This window comes from Lutra lutra, chromosome X, assembly GCF_902655055.1.
Source record: "Lutra lutra chromosome X, mLutLut1.2, whole genome shotgun sequence".
Lineage (NCBI taxonomy): Eukaryota > Metazoa > Chordata > Mammalia > Carnivora > Mustelidae > Lutra > Lutra lutra.
The window spans coordinates 354,443-369,539 of record NC_062296.1 but is presented as its reverse complement, the minus strand read 5'-3'; the positions used below and the strand labels follow the sequence as shown (position 1 = coordinate 369,539).

At 38.4% G+C, this 15,097-nt stretch overlaps 1 protein-coding gene across 8 annotated transcripts in view; it reads right to left on the bottom strand.

The window, feature by feature from the left end:
* Window positions 1-15,097, bottom strand: part of TMLHE (trimethyllysine hydroxylase, epsilon) — a 92,078-nt gene that overhangs the window by 60,231 nt on the left and 16,750 nt on the right. For all 8 annotated transcript variants that reach the window (XM_047715721.1, XM_047715723.1, XM_047715722.1 and 5 more), the window contains one exon: window positions 12,349-12,530. In XM_047715721.1, coding sequence (XP_047571677.1) covers window positions 12,349-12,529 — 181 coding nt within the window. In that variant the 5' untranslated portion in view covers window position 12,530. The remainder of the gene's footprint in view (window positions 1-12,348; window positions 12,531-15,097) is intronic.

Below are 15,097 nucleotides of genomic sequence, written 5' to 3'. Positions count from 1 at the left end.
AATTTGGAAAATGAAACCACTGAAGTATTTTATTTTATTTTATTTTATTTTTTAAAATACATTAACAATTCTATTTTTTAAATTAAAAAAAATTTATTTACTATGTTCAGTTAGCCACTGTAATAGCACATCATTTGTTTTTTTTTAACATCTTAATTTTATTTTTTCAATGTTCCAAGATTCATTGTTTATGCACCACACCCCATGCTTCATGCAATACGTGCCCTCCTTAATACCCACTACCAGGCTCACCCCCCCGCCAAAGCCCTCAATTTGTGTCTCAGAGTCCACAGTCTCTCATGCTTGATCTCCCCCTCCAATTTCCCCCAACACCCCTCTCCTCTCATTCTCCCAATCTCTTCCATGCTATTCCTTATGCTCCACAAGTAAGTGAAGCCATATAATTGACTTTCTCTGCTTGACTTATTTCACTCGGCACAATCTCCTCCCCAACTTTTGTACATCATTAGTTTTTGATGTAGTGTTCAACAATTCAACCACATGGTTGGAGGTAGAGGGTGCTAAGCTAAGTGAAATAAGTCAGTCAGAGAAAGACAAATACCATTTGATTTCACTCGTATGTAGACTTTAAGAAACAAAACAGATGAACATAGCAGAAAGGGAAAAAAGAGAGGGGGGCAACACATAAAAGACTCTTAATGATAGAGAACAAATTGAGGGTTGAGGAGGGAGGTGGTTGGGGATGGGATAGATGGGTGATGGGTATTAAGGAGGGATCTTGTTGTGATGAGCACTGGGTGTTCTATGTAAGTGATGAATCATTATTGGGTGTTCTATATAAGTGATGAATCATTAAATTCTACTCTTGAAACTAACATTAGACTGTATGTTAACAAAAATTTAAGTAAAAACTTGAAATATTAAAATAAATGAAATATAAAAAATAAAACTATTACACATTGGGGTATCTGGGTGGCTCAGTCAGTTAAGTGTCTGCCTTCGGCTCAGGTCATGATCTCAGGGTCCTGGGATAAGTCCTGCATCAGCCTCCTTGCTCAGCGGGAAACCTGCTTCTCCCTCTGCCTGCCACTCCCCCTGCTGTGCTCCCTCTTTTGCTTGCTCTCTCTGTCTCTCTGATAAATAAATAAATAAATAAATAATCTTTCAAAAAATTCTAGTCAGTTAACATATAATCTAACATTGGTTTCAGGAGTAGAATTTAGTGCTCCATCACCTGCATAAAACACCCAGTGCTCATCACAAGTGCCCTCCCTAGTACCCATCACCCATTTAGCCCCCCACCCACGTCCCTCTGCCAACTCTCAGTTTGTTCTCTATAGTTAAGAGTCTCTTATGCATTGTGCTCCTCTCTTTTTTTCCCTTTCCCCTTTGCTCATCTGTTTTGTTTCTTAAATTCCACAGATGAGTGAAATCATATGGTATTTGTCCTTCTCTGACAGACTTCCTTCACTTAGCATAATCCAATCTAGCTCCATCCACACGGTTGCAAATGGCAAGATTTCATTCTTTTCAATGACTGAGTAATATTCCAGTGTGTGTGTGTGTGTATGTGTGTGTACCACATCTTCTTTATCCATTCATCTGTTGAAGGGCATCTGGGCTCTTTCCATAGTTTGGCTATTGTGGACATCACTGCTAGCAAGACTGGGGTGCACGCGCCCCTTCGGATCATGACATTTGTATCTTTTTTTTTTAATGACATTTATATCTTTAGGGTAAATACCCAGTAGTGCGATTGCTGGGTCATAGGGTAGCTCTATTTTCAACATTTTGAGGAACTTCCATGCTGTTCTCCAGAGTGGCTGCACCAGCTTGCATCCCCACCAACAGTGCAGGAGGGTGCCCCTTTCTTTGCAACCTCACCAACATCTGTCATTTCCTGACTTGTTAATTTTAGCCATCCTGACTGGTGTGAGGTGGTAGCTCATTGTGTTTTTGATCTGTATCTCCTTGATGCCGAGTGATGTGGAGCACTTTTTCATGTATCTGGATGTCTTCTTTGGAAAAATGTCTATTCTGCCCCTTTCTTAACTGGATCAATTGGTTTTTGAGTGTTGAGCTGTATTAGTTCTTTATAGATTTTGGATACTAACCAAAATATATAAGGAGATTTTAAAAATCAGATCCATGATTCAGATTGTATTTTATTTATTTATTTATTTATTTATTTTTATTTTTATTTTTATTTATTTATTTGGCAGAGAGAGAGAGAGATCACAAGGAGGCAGAGAGGCAGGCAGAGAGAGAGAGAGAGGAGGAAGCAGGCTCCCTGCCGAGAAGAGAGCCCGATGTGGGGCTTGATCCCAGGACCCTGGGATCATGACCTGAGCTGAAGGCAGAGGCTTTAACCCACTGAGCCACCCAGGTGCCCCCAGATTGTATTTTAGAAAGAGTATTCTAGATTTTGGACCATCAGCAGGGCAAGACAATGCTACAATATACTGGTAGGATAGTTGTCTCCTTGCTCCTCTAAAGCTTATGCTGTCCTATAACTCTACCCCTCTTCATTACTCTAAACAAATATCTGGTGTGCCACTCTATTTTTAAATAAATTAATAAAGATCAATTTACTGTCATCCCTGTCAGCATATTTAGCAATGTCATCAACATTAATTGCAATACCTTTATAATTTTCATTTCAAACATCCTATACTACTCCTTGTTTCCTTTTCAGTTCAATTATTTGTGCACTCCTCACTCCAATAATCCTTCACCCGCACAAAGAGCTCTAATCCCATCATCTTGTCTCCTTTAATGTCTTCATTTTTCTCCTTATGGGGCCCAGCTTGTATGGTCCATCATTTTAATCCATTCCTTGAAAACACCCTTAACTCCCTTGTTCCTCTCTCTCCTCCTGCCATACTTCCCTGAAAAAACCCCACTCCTAATAAACTCAAGTCCCCACTTCATCTGTGCCTGCAGCCAAGCAGCTAAGCAGCTGAATATTGCTAGAGAAAATCTTTTAAACTGCAGTGGCCATTCTCATTTTAAAATCATCACCAAAAATCTCAAATGAGTACTCACCACTGCCAAACATTCTGCATAATTTCCTGGTAAAATCACTCACTCACTTTCCAAGAAGACTATTTCACACTGTCTCCTATCTATCTCCTCAAACTGCTAGTACAGCTTCTCCCTTCCCATTTTCAACTGGTGACCTTTCTTGCTCCTTCAAAGAGAATATGAAAGCAATTAGAGGAGAATCTCCAGGAGCACCTGGGGGGCTTGGTCGGTGAAGCATCTGTCTTCAGCTCAGGTCACGATCTCAGGATTCTGGGACTGAGCCCAGCGTTGGGCTTTCTGCTCAGCAGGGAGTCTGCTTCTTCCTCTGCCCCTCCCCCTGCTCATGCTCTCTCTCCCGCTCTCTCTCTCTCAGATAAATAAATAAAATCTCAAAAAAAAAAGAATCTCCACATCTACCCACTTATTTGCATCTGTGTCCATATATTCTACCTTCCTTCCTGTTACTATGGTTGAAATACCGGTGCACTTAACCAATGCCAACACTTCCATTTATGAATTAGATCCTATCTCTTCTCTCCTACATAGGTACTATACTTCTGAAATTGCTCCATCTTCTTTTCGTTTATCAAAATTTCCCTCCCCACTGGATCACCTGCATCAGCAAACATGTTGTAAGTTACCCCCATCTTAAAACAATGTTCTCCTTCACTGTATGTATCTCTTCCATTACCACCCAACTTCATTTATATTCCCTTTCACAGTGAAACTTATGGCTTTGTTTCCACTACCTTCTCCAATTTCCTCTTAATAAACTTGTTATAAGTTTCAGAATGGTTTTAGATTTATAGGAAAGTTGCAAATACAAAGAGTTCCCACATGGCCCTCACCCAGTTTCCCCTATTATTATTTTATATTAGTATGGGAAAGTTGTCCCAACTAATGAATTAATATCAACACATACTTTATTAACAAAATCTCATGCTTTATTTGAATTTTATTAGTTTTTCCCTAATGTCCTTTTTCTATTCCAGAATCCCATCTAGGACTCACATTACATTTAGACATCATGTCTCCTTAGGCTTCTCTGAGCTGTGACTTTCCTTGTTTTTGATGACCTTGATAGTTTTGAGAGGTACTGGTCAGGCATTTTGTACGAGTGTTACTCAATTTGGGTTTGCATGTTGATTTTCTCAGGGTTAATGTGGGATTATAGTATAACCTATTGGGTAGATTTTTGGGAGACTGGCTACAGAAGTAAAGTGCCCTTCTTAGCACATCATATCAATGGCACATGCTATTAATAGGGCTTATTACTGATGTATTAACCTTTCTAGCCAAGGTAGAGTTTTCCAGGTGTTACTGCTTCTAGGCTTTTGCAGTAGACAGAGCTAGGAAATATACTAATCCACGTGAAAAAACATATCTACAATTATTTCTGTATGCATCCATCTGTATCTATATTAAGCTAAACATGAATTCATATTGATGTCTCCAACTCTATTCCAGAAGAACATGATGCATTCTAGCCTTCCCCCATGCTTATCTGTAACCACAGTCTCTGATGGTAAAGAAACCTGGCTCCCACTACCTGCTGTATACAGCAGTTTTACAATTCTAAATCTGTGTTCATGTAAGAAACAACTTTAAAAACTAGAGTATAGTATTTACGTATGGTTTCTTTTGTCTTCAGCCTTATGGTTTCCAGTAAAAACATTGTTTTCCAAAGCTATGTATGCCAGCACTTTTCCCTCCATTCCCTTCAGCTGGATTCATGTATCACAGGTTGCATTCCATCCTCAGATCTGACTTCCTGGTTGATTTTTAAATATCTGTATATATTTAAATCTATATACTTTCACTTTTTGCTATCAAGTTCTATAGTTTTTTTTCCCCAAATGCAGTTATTAGTTACTACATTGCCATACAGATTGCATCTACCATCCTTTAAAACACCCTGTTAGAGACTGCTTCTACCATCCTATAAAAACCCATGTTATACTACCTCCTCCCAAACCCCTGGCAACCACTGATTTGTTTTCTGTCCCTACAGTTTTGCCTTTAACGGAATGTTATACTAATGAAATCATATAGTTTTTGATGGTTATAGCTTTTGATGGTTAGGCTTCTTTCATTTAGCAAAATGCATTTAAGATTCGTTGCCGTTGTGTGAGTTAATAGTTCATTCCTTCTTATCGATGAATAGTGTTCCATTGTATGGTTATACTAGTTTATTAATTAACCTTTTGAAGGATATCTTGGCAGTTTCCCATTTTTGACAAGTATAAAAAAAGCTGTTATTCATGTGTGGGTTTTTGCTGTGGACATAAGTTTATAAATCAGTTAGGTAAATACCTAGCACAGTTGTACTATTTTTGCATTATCACCAGCAACACAAAGGAATTTCTGGTGCTCTGCATCCTTGCAGGAATTCAGTATTGTCAGTTCTGGGGAGGATTTTAGTCATTCTAATAGGTGTGTATGATATCTCATTTTGGCATTAATTTTGCATTTCCCTAAGGAAGATGATGTTGAGCATCTTTTCATATGCGTATTTGCCATACTTCTATCCTCTTTAATGAAGTGTCTGTTCAGATCTTTCCACTCTTAAAAACTGGGTAGTTTTCTTATTTTTAGAGAGAGGGAGGGAGGAAGGGAGAGAGAGAAAAAGAGACAGAGGGAGAGAAAGAGAGAGGATGGGGGGAGGGGCAGAGGGAGCGGGAAAGAACCCCAAGCAGGCTCCATGCTGAGCATGGAGCCCAACGTGGGGCTCAATCTCATGACCCTGAGATCACAACCAAAGCCGAGATAAAGAGCCAGACTTTCAATCCACTGAACCACCCAGGCACCCCTTGTTTTCTTAAGTTTTATGAGGTCTTTATATATTCTGCATACAAGTCTTTACTCAGATATGTAGTTTGCAAAAATTTTCTCCAAGTCTGTGGCTTTTCTTTTCATTCTCTTAACAGTACCTGTCATGCAGAAAATCTTCTGAATTTTGATAGTTCAATTTATCCTTTTTCCTTTATGGATTATGCTTTTAAAGTTGTATCTAATAATTTTTTGCTTAATCAAAGGTAACAAACACTGTCCTGTATTCTTACACAACTTACGTAGTTTTGCATCTTCATAGGAATATAATCAACTCTGAGTTAATAATTACACAGAGTATGAGGTGTCAATGTTTTTTGTTGTTTTGTTTTTGCATATAGCCAATTGTTCTGTTATCACTTTTTGAAAACAAAATCTTCAGAAGAATTTACTTTGAATTTTTTTTGAAGATTTATTTATTTGACACAGAAAGAGAGACCGTGAGAGAGGGAACAGAAGTAGGGGCAGTGGGAAAGGGAGAAGCAGGCTTCCCACTGAGTAGGGTTGATCCCAGGTTCCTGGGATCATGACCTGAGCCAAAGGCAGATGCGTTTAACAACTGAGCCACCCAGGAGCCCCTTGACTTGGAATTTTTGCCGAAAGTCAGTTGACTATATTTGTAAAAGTCTATTTTTGGCCTCTCAATTTTGTTCCACTGTTCTATGTGTCTATCCTTTTGCCAGCACCACACTGTTTTGATTACTGTAACTTTACAGTAAGTCCTAAAATCAGGTAGTTTGAGTCCTCTGACTTTTTTCAGAATTGTATTGGCTAGTCAAGAACCTCCCCCTTTTCATGTAAACTTTATTTTATTTTTACTTTTTAAAAAGATTTTATTTATTTATTTAGGAGAGAGAGAGAGCAAGAGCATGCATGACTGGGGGGTGGTGCAGAGGGAGAGGGAGAAGCAAGCTCCCCGCTGAGCAGGGATCTCAATGTGGGGCTCAATTCCAGGACCGAGACCATGACCTGAGCTGAAGGCAGACACTCAACCAATGCCAACAACTTACATTTTAGAATCAGTTTGTTGATACCTACAAAAAAGCTTCCTGGGATTTTGAGTGGGATTGCACTGAATCTACAGATCATATTGAGAATTCACATTTTTTTTTAAAGATTTCATCCATTTATTTGACAGAGAGAGAGATCACAAGTAGGCAGACAGTCAGGCAGAGAGAGAGGGGGAAGCAGGCTCTCTGCTCAGCAGGGACGCTGAGGCAGATGTGGGGCTCGATCCCAGGACCCTGAGATCATGACCTGAGCCGAAGGCAGCGGCTTAATCCACTGAACCACTCAGGCACCCCAAGAATTCACATTTTAACAATACCGAGTCTTCTGATCCATGATCATGAAATGTCTTTCCAATTATTTAGTTCTTTCATTTCTTCCATCAGTGTTTTGTAGTTTTCTATATACAGATTCTAAAGTATTTAACTACTTAAGCTAAGTACTTATTTTTTGATGTAACTGCTTTCTTAATTTCAAATTCCAGTTGTTAGTTGTTACTATATAGGAAAGCAAATGACTTCTGTTTATTAACCTTGTAAAATGCAACTTTCATGTGTTTTTGTAGATCTTTGGGGAGATCTAATAGATAATCTTACCATTTATGAAAAAGTTATATTTCTTCCTTTCTAATCTGCATGTCTTTATTTTTCTTGCTTTACTGCCCTAGTTAGGATTTCCAAAACAATGCTGAACACAAGTGGTGAGAGAGGGAGATCCTTGTTTTATTCCTGACCTTAGGGAGAAAGCATTTGGTCTCCCGATATTAAGTATGATGCTTATTGTATAATTTTCATATATGTCCTTTATTAGGTTAAGAAAGTCCCTTTCTATTCCCAATTTTTTTTAGCTTTTGTAATAAATGGGTACTGAATTTTGCTAAATTGTTTTTCTGAACCTAATGAGATGATCATATGGCATTTCTTAGTCTATTCATATGGTGGGCCACACTGATTTTTTTTTTTTTTTTGATGTTGAAAAAGCCTTGTATTCCTGGGATTAACCCTATTGGGTCTGGATGTATTATCCTTTTTAAATATTGTTGGATTCCATTTCTTAATATTCTGGCAAGGATTTTTGTGTTTATGTTCATGAAATACTGCTCTATAGTTTTCCTTTCTTTTATTGTTTTTGTCTAAATTTGGCATTAGGTAATGATGATGTCAAAAAATAAGTTGGGGGGAGCCTGGATGGCTCAGTGGGTTAAGCCTCTGCCTTCGGCTCATGCCATGGATCTCAGGGTCCTGGGATCAAGTCCCGCATCGGGCTCTCTGCTCAGCGGAGAACCTGCTTCCTCCTCTATCTCTCTCTCTCTGCCTGCCTCTCTGCCTACTTGTGATCTCTCTCTCTGTGAAATAAATAAATAAAATCTTTAAAAAAAATAAGTTGGGAAGTGTCCCTCATTATTTGATTTTATGGAACAGAATGTATAGAATTGATGATATTTCTTTCTTAAATGTTTGGTAGAATTCATGAGCGAAACCATCTTGGCTAGGTGTTTTCTTTTTTTAAAATGTTTTTTACTACTATTTCTTTAAAAGATTTGGGACTATTCACATTATTTACTTTTTCTTGAATAAGTTTTGGTAGTTTGTGTCTGTCTTATTCTGCTCAGCCCGCCATTACAAAATGCCATAGACAGGGGCGCCTGGGTGGCTCAGTGGTTTAAGCCTCTGCCTTCGGCTCAGGTCATGATCCCAGGGTCCTGGGATCGAGCCCCGCATCGGGCTCTCTGCTCAGCAGGGAGCCTGCTTCCTCCTCTCTCTCTGCCTGCCTCTCTGCCTACTTCTGATTTCTCTCTGTCAAATAAATAAAATCTTAAAAAAAAAATGCCATAGACAGGGTGGCTTAAACAATGGAAATCTATTTTCTCACAGTTCTGGGGGCTAGAAGTCCAAGAGCATGGCAGCAACCAATTCGGTTCCTGCTGAGAGCTCTTTTCTTGGTTTGTAGAAGGCCACCTTCTTACTATGTCCTCATGAGAGAAAGAGGGCTGGGGGTTGGGAGCTATCGCTGGAAATTATCACTACTCTTCCTCTTTTATAAGGACACCAGTTCATTTGGGCCGGGGCTCTATCCCTATGACCTCATTTAATCACCTCCTTACAGACCCTATCTGCAATACAGTAATATGGGGGGGGGGTTAGGGCTTCAGTATGAATTTGGGGGGAACAATTCAGTCTACAGTAGCATATTTGTAGGAATTGGTCCATTTCATCTAAATTATCAAATTTATGGGCATAAAGTTATTTCTGGTATTCCTCTTATTGTCCTTTTAGTATCTGTAAAATCAGTGGTAAAAATTCTTAACACTGGTAATTTGTCTCTTTTCCCTTCTTTCCTTGGTTAGTCTGGCTGGAGGCTTATCAATTTTATTGATATTTTTAAATAAACAGCTTTGAGTTTATTGATATTCTTGTTTTTTTCTTCCCCATTTTTAATATCATGGATTTCTGCTCTAATATCTACTATTTCCTTCTTTTCGCTTGCTCTTCTTTATCTAATTTCCCAATGGAGAAGTATAGGTTATTGACTTTAGACCTTTATTCTTTTCTAATAAATGCATTTATTGCCACATATTTCCCTCCAACTGCTGCTTTAGCTGCTTACCATAAATTTTGATAAGCCGCATATTCATTTTCATTTAGTTCAAAATATTTTTAACTTTGAGACTTTATACCTATATATTTTTTGGAACTGTATAGTTTAATCTCCAAATATTGGAGACTTTTGTAACTATTTTCCTATTATTGATTTCTAGTTGATTCCCTTGTGGTCAGAGTACATATTCTATGTTTTAGATTCTTTTAAGTTTGTTGAGCCTTTTTTTAATGGCCCCAAATGTGGTCTATCTTGGTGGATGTTCATTTATATTTCAGAACAATGTGTACTTTACTTCTGCTGGATGGATTGTTCTATAAATGTCAATTAGGTCAAGTTGGTTGATAGTGCTGTTCAGGTTATTTATGTCCTTACTGATTTTCTGCCTTCTTAATTTATCAATGACTGAGAGGTTTTAAAGTCTCCAAGGACAATTGTGGATTTTTTATTTCCACTTTTATCTCTATCGGTTTGTGCTTTATGTAATTTGATGGTCTGTTCTTAGGTGCTACATTTTTAGGATTGTTACATGTTCCATTAAATAACTGATTCCTTTATCACTCTGTTCATATGCCTCTTTATCCCTAATACTCTACCTTGTTCTGAAGACTGCTTTGTCTGAAATATAGCTACGACTGATTTGATTATTTGCATGGTGTTTCTTTCTCTATCCCTTGGTATTGTCCCACAGTTTCCGAATATTGTATATATTTTTTATTTTCTATCTCTCTCTCTTGCATTTCAGTTTAGGTAATTCCTATTGACCTATCCTTTACATTTACTTATTCTATCCTTAAATGTGTCAAGTCTTCTGATAAGCCCACCAAGTCATTCTTTAAATCTGTTACTGTGATTTTGATTTTAGAAAATTCTTAGTGTTTCATCACTCTGCTGACATTATCCATCTGGTCTTTCATTTTGTCTACCTTCTCCATTAGAGTCCTTAACATATTAATCACAGCAATTTTAATTTTCTGACCAATATTTTCCACAACTGTGTCACATATGAGTCTAGTTCTGATGGTGCTTTGCTTCTTCAAATTGTTATTTGTTGCTTTTTAGCACGCTTTGTAATTTTGTTGTTGTTAAAAGGCAACCATGTTGTATAAAGCAGTAGACACTGAGGTAAACAGGACTTCAGGGTGAGTATTTATACCAATCTGGCCAAGAGATGGGTTACGTCTAATGTTTCTTCTCTCTATGGATACCAAAGGCATCAATTCCTCTAGTGACCTTGTTTTTATCTCCCCTCTTGGCCTTGGCCCTTCTCTTTGTGATAGATCGCAGAAACAGTCTGTCTCTTGCAGCTCTCCCAGCTGCAATGTGCTGTTATTTTAACTGGAGGTGTATTAGCTGGTTAGGGCATTATCTAATATTTGGATTAAATCTCAGTCTTTGGAGTGAACAGTGGGACTATGTCTGTCTTTGGATTGTAACCTTCACAATTGTTTCTGTCCCTTTCCAGGTTTATGGGTTGAATTGTATTCCCCCAAAAGATGTTGAAGTCCTGATCTCTAGTATCTGTGAATGAGACTTTATTTGGAAAGAGGGTCTTTGAAGATAATCAAGATCAGATGAAGTCCTACTGGCCTAGAGTGGGCCCTAAACCTGACAACTGGTGTCCTTACAAAGAAAGATATGTGAGAAGACACAGGGAAGAAGCCATGTGACAACGAGCAGAGAGTGAATGATGTTGCCACAAGTGAAGGATTGTTAGCAACTGTCAGAATCTAGAAGGGGACAAAAAGAGCCTTTGGAGGGAGTATATCCCTGGCAATGCCTTTACTTCAGACTTCTAGTTTCCAGAACTGTGAAAAAATAAATTTCTGTTGTTTTAAGCCAACTAGTTTATGGTAATTGGTTATAGCAGTTTTAGGAAACTTATACACAGGCATAAAGCTTTTTTCTGCCCCTTCTGCTACCTAATACTTTACCTGGCTGTATCATTCACAGTCTATGCCTTTGAAACCCACCTCCCTATATACTGAGGCTTTCTTTTATTTCTTTTTTTCCCCTTATATGAGATAGAGAGACAGAGTGGAACTGGAGTAGAGCAATGCTCCCTTCCCCTTGCTGAGATGAGATTATACTGTTGCCTTAATATTATTTTTGTCTTTCTTGCAACCTGTAGGATAATCTTGGAGATAAACAGTTAGAGGTCCTGTAGACTTCAGAGAAAGTATGTTCAGTCCACATAATCAGTAACTGATATTGCACAACAATGTAAACATAATTACCACCTGAACTGTATACTTAGGAAATAAGTAAGATGGGGCACCTGGGTGGCTCAGTCGGTTAAGCAGCCGACTCTTGCTTTTAGCGCAGGTCATGAACTCAGAGTCCTGGCATACAGCTCCATCTCAGGCTCTGTGCACAGCAGGGAATCTGCTTGAGGATTCTCTCTCCAGCCCCCCCTCCCCTCCCCTTACTCTCTCTCTTTCAACTAAATAAATCTTTTAAAGGGTAAATGGGTAAGATGTTAAATTTCATTTATGTGGCATATACATAATGGAATATTACTCAGCCATGAAAAATAATGAAATCTTGCTATTTGCAATGACATGGATGGAGCTATAGAGTATTATGCTAAGCGAAGTAAGTCAGAGAAAGACAAATACCTTATGATTTCAGTCATATGTGGAATTTAAGGAACAAAACAAATGAGCAAATGGCGAGAAAAACAGAGAGGCAAACCAAGAAATAGACTCTTAACTATAGAGAAGACACTGATGGTCACCAGAGGGGAGGTGCTGGGGGGATGGGGGAAATAGGGGACGGGGATTAAACAGCGCACTTGTGATGAGCACCAGGTGTTGCATGGAACTGCTGAATCACTATACTGTCCACCAGAATCTAATACTACACTATCTGTTAACTTAAATTAAAACAAAGTTAAAAAAATAAAGTATCTATCTCCACATATCTTACCAAAATGATCTTCATGTTGCTGCCAAGCACAATTTAGAGACTCGGAGGCTGTATGGTGCCAATGGATGGCTAATGGAAATAAGCTTTTGAAGCTGGGCTGTTGGAAGGCCCAACATGTGACTCCTCTCCTCAGCAGGTTCTGGAGACTCCTTTGTAGGTGGGACAACCTGTGGCACCACATCCTAGAAAATTTGACAATAAGGAGAGAGAGTTAGTAACATTTAAGAACTTTTATGAGGTTGCAGGAATAACACTACAGATGTAACTATATAAAAGAATATAATTAATTACCTCAACTACAGAGGATTAAACAAAAGAAAAATTCTGAAAAGTTGAGCATAAGTTGTCTATAACCATTACTTCCATTTTCTCACCAGCTACTTTTATTTATGCCTTATAATCTTGCTTCTATCATACTATTTAACTGGTGGTTCTTTCAAAATTCACTAATTTTAACCTTCCAACCACATATAAGAATTGCTTTTCAGAACTCATCCTTCTGGGCCTCTCCACTTGTGACACCCTCATATGACTTCTTGAAACCTTTTTCCACTGACGAAGTGTAATTGTGAACAAGTCACTTAAATTCTCAGTGACTCTGGTTTCCTGTTTTGTAAAATGAGAATAATAATAATACTTATTTCATGGGTTTAGTATGAAGACTAAAGTACTTAAACTGTGTCTGTCCTATAGTAAGTCCTATAGTTGTCAGCTGCTATTATTCTAATTATTATAATACTTAATGCTAGGGATAAAATATATCTGTTGGTAAAAGTACCTTAATAAACCTGCTTAGAGTTGGTGACTCCCTCAGTGTTATGGCTTCAGGAAAATTAATTTAAAAACTTCATTTGCATAATACCTTTAAAATAATTAATTTGTTGGGTGGGAAAAGACGGAGAAAGGCATGCAACTGTATAGAAGCTGTATGATGCTTGATGTGAATAACCCCGTAAGGTCACTAAACCCATAAAAGGCTTATTTTCAGTGCATATGTACGAGTGTGTGTGCGTGTGTGTATGTGTGTAAGCTGATGAAATGACTGAATTTCATGTTGATGTGGGATGATACCAATCATATACACAAAGGCCATAGCTAGAGATGTAACAGAGTACACTGATGATCTGGGGAGAGTTCCAAATAACAGAGCTAAAGTCAAATTTATTGAAATTTTATGGGTACAAGAAAGGAGCAGAGCATAAGCGGGCTCTGCTGATATCTGGGTTACATATATGTGTTCTACTGTGTCCTGTTTCCAAACTTCCTACGTACAGTTATCATCTAAGACAGAGGCTGGAAAATTATGGCCCATGCCACTTTTTATATAGTCCACAAGCTAAGAACAGATTTTATATTTTTAAAGGGTTGTAAACAAAACCAAAAAGGAATATGAAGCCAAGACCATATGTGGCCTGCAAAGTCTACAATATTTGCAATTTGGTCCTTTAAAGTATAATCTTTCCAACCCCTGGTCTAAAGCTCAATTCTTTTTTTTAAAAAGATTTTATTTATTTATTTGACAGATAGAAATCACAAGTAGGTAAAGAGGCAGGCAGAGAGAGAGGAGGAAGCAGGCTCCCCGCTGAGCAGAGAGACCAATGCGGGGCTCTATCCCAGGACCCTGGGATCATGACCTGAGCCGAAGGCAGAGGCTTAACCCACTGAGCCACCCAGGTGCCCCTAAAGCTCAATTCTTTTTTTTTTTTTTAAAGATTTTATTTATTTATTTGACAGAGAGAAATCACAAGTAGGCAGAGAGGCAGGCAGAGAGAGAGGAGGAAGCAGGCTCCCTGCTGAGCAGAAAGCCCAATGTGGGGCTCGAACCCAGGACCTGGGATCATGACCTGAGCCGAAGGCAGCAGCTTAACCCACTGAGCCACCCAGGCGCCCCTAAAGCTCAATTCTTAATCAAATACTCTTCTCACTCTTCTCCCTTACGTTGGATTACTCCCCACAAAAAGCACTCTGAAGCAAGTATATTTATTCATTCCTTCATTATTTCACTCAACAAATATTACTGAGCATGTGTATAACAGGTACTTTCTTAAGTACCAGGAAAACAAACGTAAATAATTCTGCAATCCCAGCCACCATTTAAGAAGCTACCACTACTTATGATATTTTCAAACACAGAGTGCAAAGAAGAAAGCAGTTAACTATGCTTGGTAAAACTGAGCAGACTCCACATAATGTTTGTTATTTGTAGAAGTGTTTCATTGTTTTGTATTCATTTACTAAATAGTATTTGTTCATGTGTATAAAGAAAAAAAGGAAAGAAAAATAAAGTCAACACAGAAATATATAACATGAAAAGTGAAAGCCTCCTTTCCTCTATATTTGTAATTCCCATTCTTTCAAGAAAGCTCGTCAACAATAAACAGTTTGGAGGACCAACTTCCAGATCACACACAGTTGAAATCTCCAACCTTCCATATGCACATACAAAAATACATTTTTGGGGGCGCCTGGGTGGCTCAGTGGGTTAAGCCGCTGCCTTCGGCTCAGGTCATGATCTCAGAGTCCTGGGATCGAGCCCCGCATCGGGCTCTCTGCTCAGCAGGGAGCCTGCTTCCTCCTCTCTCTCTGCCTGCCTCTCTGCGGGCTTGTGATCTCCCTCTCTGTCAAATAAATAAATAAAATCTTTTAAAAGAATACATTTTTCCATTTAGTAGATTTTAGATCACGTGGGTATACATATTTAAGAGCATTACTGATGGGTCACATGCTAAATCTATATGTAACATTATAA